The sequence below is a fragment of the Arachis ipaensis genome, chromosome B07 (assembly GCF_000816755.2).
Source record: "Arachis ipaensis cultivar K30076 chromosome B07, Araip1.1, whole genome shotgun sequence".
NCBI lineage: Eukaryota > Viridiplantae > Streptophyta > Magnoliopsida > Fabales > Fabaceae > Arachis > Arachis ipaensis.
The window spans coordinates 19,073,339-19,077,617 of record NC_029791.2 but is presented as its reverse complement, the minus strand read 5'-3'; the positions used below and the strand labels follow the sequence as shown (position 1 = coordinate 19,077,617).

Here is a 4,279-nt window from a genome sequence, read left to right as displayed (position 1 = left end):
GAAATTACTTAAGGAATAAAAAATTTGATCAATATTTATCAATAATATCAGGTGAAAACCTCAATTAACACACAAATGAACCAAAATTAGTTTAGTTTTGAACAAGTTAAAAAGACTCAATTATAAACAAAAACACATCAAATTCATTTCTGGATCCAAATGAACCTCAATTAAAAGGAGGAAAAGAAAAACGCAAAAGCAACAACAATAAAAGAATGACGATTGAGAAAAAATACGCGAAGAAGGAAAAAGGCGAAAAAGAAAAAACGCGGAAGAAAAAAAATGCAAAGACAAAAAGAGGAAAGCGAAGAAGAAGAAGGAAAAACGCAAAGAAGAAAGAACGCGAAGGATACGTTTTGCGTTATTGAAACGCGCGTGTGTATACTTTAGTGTGATGAAAGTAGTTTTTGTTGAGTTTGGACTAATTTGGTTGGACTTAAATTACCAAAAATACTTGGATGCGTAGCTCGACTGAATTAAAAATATCCATGACTAAGAAATTTTCTTTTTTTTTTTTTCCAAGTCAACCAAGAAAAGATGCGTTGAACAAAATTATGTAGAGTACTCTCCCGAATACAATACAATACACAGACGGAAAATTTTTGAAAAGGTACATTTCTGCAACTAGTTGGAACAAGAGGATAAAAACTAGGAGCAAATCATGTTCCTGTGCTCCTGCGGCCAACGCGAGCAACAAAACCAGCCTTGATAGGAGCAACCGATCTTCCAGATCCACACTGCAAACAATGAACGAACATTATCCAATATAACAGCAAGAATCCTGAACTTGAATGTTGTAACATAAGTTAGGGATTTTGCAAGAACTAAATGGAGACAGACGGTGAAAACGGAGAAATTCACCTTCTCGCAACGGAGAAAGAACAGACGGTTTTCCTTTGAAAGTATAGTGTCTGGACTCTTGCATCCGAGGCAAATGACATATTCATCTGAGAGAAAGAATGTTATATAATCTTCAATAAATGGCCAGAATCAAACAAGAACAATATAACACATCATGAGGATTTTCCTGCTTATTAATTACATAATAAAAAAAGGTACTCACTGATATAGCGTCGCAGAATTCCTTCAAAGTTCTTTGGGGCAAACCTTCCCTTCACAACCAATCTCTGCTGTCCGTCTAGGGATCCACTTGTACCCAATTCGGCAAGCAAGAAAGCCATGACGTGGTCTGGCTGCCGATGCATCCTAAAAGATTGGGTCGCAGTATATCAAAATCGGGAACGAGGGATGATGAAAAATAGTTTGTTATTCAGAACGTCATCTTAATAAGACAGGGAGCATTTCAGTCTTCACGTGAATAGAAGATTCAAAAAGTGGTAACCCTAACTAGCTAAATAGAAATGTGTTAATTTTTTTCATTTTGCAAGCTTTCATACCCTAGGATGAGAGTTCTGGATTCATGCATTTAAAAAAATATAATCTCAAAGAAACAAAAAACGTTTTAAAAGGGGAACTGCAGAGAGTTGTTAGGCTCTAAGATAAATCAGTCAACAACTATTCCTAGAAATTAATATATCCCGTGGAAATCCAGAATGTATGTGCATGTGGACACAAGATAAGTGTGTGCTTAAACAGTGACACATACAATATTTAACATACGTTTTGCATAGATCCATAAAATTCACGAACACAGTTTTCTTTGTCCCTTCACGAAGAACTTGAGGTGGCCTCATAACTGTCCTCCGTCGATCTCCAGCAAGTTCGGGATTATTCTCTCTTAGAATGTTAAATACCCTGCCAAGAAGCTGCACAACCAAACTAAAAATTAAGAGGGGGAATTAATCCTGGAGGGAAAAGAATTCAAAACAGATCATCCAGGTAAACGCAGAAAACTGTCGACAAATAAAAAACACTTATATTAATATTCCACAGATTTTTTACTTTGAGACACCATGCCAAAATTTATAGCCTCATATACGAATTCAAGCACAAGACACACACCGTTGATCTAACAAGAATAAAGCACCAATAAATGTGTCTCGTTGAAAACCTATAAAACCAGATATTCAAGTGAGCTGTGTAAATTGTTTAATACATGCTTCCATCTTCAGAATTTGAAGCCCATTAAAGAGTTTAACGTATTAGGCCTATTAAAATCCTTGAACATGGTCTATTCAGCCAATTGAAAGGGGAACCCACAAAAACCACAGGATAAATAATCAAAATCATGTATGATGACTAAAACCACTTCACAAACACTTTTGGAACTATGTTATACAGATATGAACAACAGAAATTCATAGGTCTCTCCCAGGACCCGTATAAGCCCTATAGTCCTATCACCTGGCTGACTCCTATTCCATAAACATGCTTTAGTTCCACTTGCTGCATCCCTAACTTGAGTTAGACAGATAGGGATAGGGAACCACCTTCACTGGATCTCTACCCTGGTTACTACTTGACTGTGTCAAAGCTTGAAGTGGAATATGCTTTTGTTGAATCAGAAATGAAGTTTTTCCAATGATATTTCAAAGGTGAAATTAGTATAGCAGAAAGCATGTTAAATATGGCATACCTCCTCATACTCATAATCACGATCAGTCCCATCCCAAGGATAACGATGCTGCAAAGAAATCCCTTCTCCTTCATCATCTTCAGCATGATCTAAAGGACAATGAAATATATCAAATACCCAATATTCAGTTTACTTCCCTCAACGGAATACTTTAAGTCAGATCAACATGGAGTTCATTATTTAGAACATGGAACTTCTATACACATGTTCAACCACTTACCATCTAAATCTTCATTTGCATCTCCACTCTCATCAATCAAGTTACTGATTTCAACCTACAATAAACAAGAAACATCATTTCTCATCCTTTTTCCAACAAAGAACTAGGTACAACAGATGCTTGAAGTATTTGACAGGGAAATAAATATAAATAGAAATAACTATAACTAAATGTACAGCTTATATGACTTACAGGCTTCTTCTTCTTCTTCTTCAAACCAGAAAAGGAAGTCTCAACCCCATCAGAAACTGCAAATGAAGAGCTAACTAAAACCAGCAATGCAAACCACAATTTTACGACAGCATTGAACGCGAAAGTCATGAAAAGAAATTGTTTGTTTTAATTCACATACCTGACAGGTTTTCTGTCTTCTCAGTCAACTTGTCTACCGAATCATCATCAGCAGGATCCAAAATGGTGATTTTCTTCTTCTTCTTCTTCTTAGAAGGATCAAATGGTGCAATCTGCCATTTAGAATTTTAGAGAATCAGAAGGAAGTAGTTATATTACTATTTCAGCAAACTAAAATACCACAAATCATGCATTACAACATTATAAAAAAACGGCATCTTATAAAAACAGAAGGTAAAATAAACTTACTTCCGAAACCTCCTCCTTCAAATCATTTTGTGTTTCATCTGCCATAATTGCTGCAATACATGGAAAGCAACATTAGTATATGATTAGCCTAAGTTAAAGGAAAATATTACTTTAAAAAACATCAGCAAAATAATCTTGATCAACAACTCATAGAAGGGGAAAATTTCTTAAGAACAAATAACGGCAATGCCATAACCGCACTGATTGAATTTTATAACAATCAAATTACATGTTATATGTTTTACTACACAGGTAAAACGATACCAAATCAAAAGCTTAAATTTAAAGGCTAAAACTTCATAAACTACTTTCGAACAACAACGATAACCACCTAAATCAAATCCTGCACAAGTAACCCTAAATAAAATCAAAATAAGCTTCGAGTTTGAGCAAAATCATAGTAGCATGGATTTAGTACGAACTTCACCAAGCAAAAGAGAAAAAGACAGAAAAATATGGAAGGAATATTCTAACCTGATAAAGCAAAGAGAAATGCAAAATGTTGAAGAATAGAATGTAGCAAAGGTAGTCGAATCCCTGAAATGAAGATGATGATGACGGTGGGTTGTGCTGCGTGACCAAAATCCAAAACCCTTCTTTCCGCTCTAAAACGGTGCGTTGCCCCTTTTCTTTTATTTTTTTCCCCTTTTTTTATGTTTTCATTTTTCTTTGTCAAGTTTTGTTCTGAGTGGAAAAAGAGAGAAAAGTGTTATAAAATAAATAAGGAAGTTGTAATAAAATAAAGTATAAATAGAAAAATATTACTATCAATATTTACTAATATTATTATATTAATATAAAAATAATATATTAATAGTATATTAGTAGTATGTGAAGAAAAAAATTAAAGAAATGTTATATAAGAGAGAGAAATTATTTGCTTTTATTATTGCTGTGTGTATATTTTTCGTATTGTTTCTCTA

The 4,279-nt window shown here is 34.3% G+C and overlaps 1 protein-coding gene across 4 annotated transcripts; it reads right to left on the bottom strand.

Annotated features, from left to right (window-relative positions):
• On the bottom strand, nt 446-3,999 carry LOC107609444 (eukaryotic translation initiation factor 2 subunit beta). 4 transcript variants are annotated; one of them, XM_021107455.1, is made up of 10 exons: nt 3,831-3,999; nt 3,357-3,406; nt 3,109-3,223; nt 2,949-3,022; nt 2,757-2,811; nt 2,537-2,625; nt 1,621-1,766; nt 1,064-1,206; nt 862-947; nt 446-737 (listed from the first exon to the last, which is right to left on the bottom strand). In XM_021107455.1, the coding sequence occupies exons 2-10, from the start codon at nt 3,399-3,401 to the stop codon at nt 660-662; spliced, it is 831 nt and encodes a 276-aa protein (XP_020963114.1). In that variant the 5' UTR covers nt 3,402-3,406; nt 3,831-3,999; the 3' UTR covers nt 446-659. The 4 variants fall into 4 exon arrangements, with proteins under 4 accessions (XP_020963114.1, XP_020963115.1, XP_016166913.1 ...); XM_021107456.1 differs by having other exon boundaries at nt 2,949-3,004; nt 3,831-3,997; XM_016311427.2 differs by having other exon boundaries at nt 3,109-3,220; nt 3,831-3,996.

Coding starts and splice junctions, on each gene's coding strand:
- LOC107609444 (XM_021107455.1), bottom strand. CDS start 3,401: ATGGCAGATGAAACACAAAATGATTTGAAGGAGGAGGTTTCGGAA. Junction 2,626..2,756: donor TGCAAATGAAGATTTAGATG/GTAAGTGGTTGA, acceptor ATTGTCCTTTAG/ATCATGCTGAAGATGATGAA. Junction 948..1,063: donor AATTCTGCGACGCTATATCA/GTGAGTACCTTT, acceptor TCTTTCTCTCAG/ATGAATATGTCATTTGCCTC.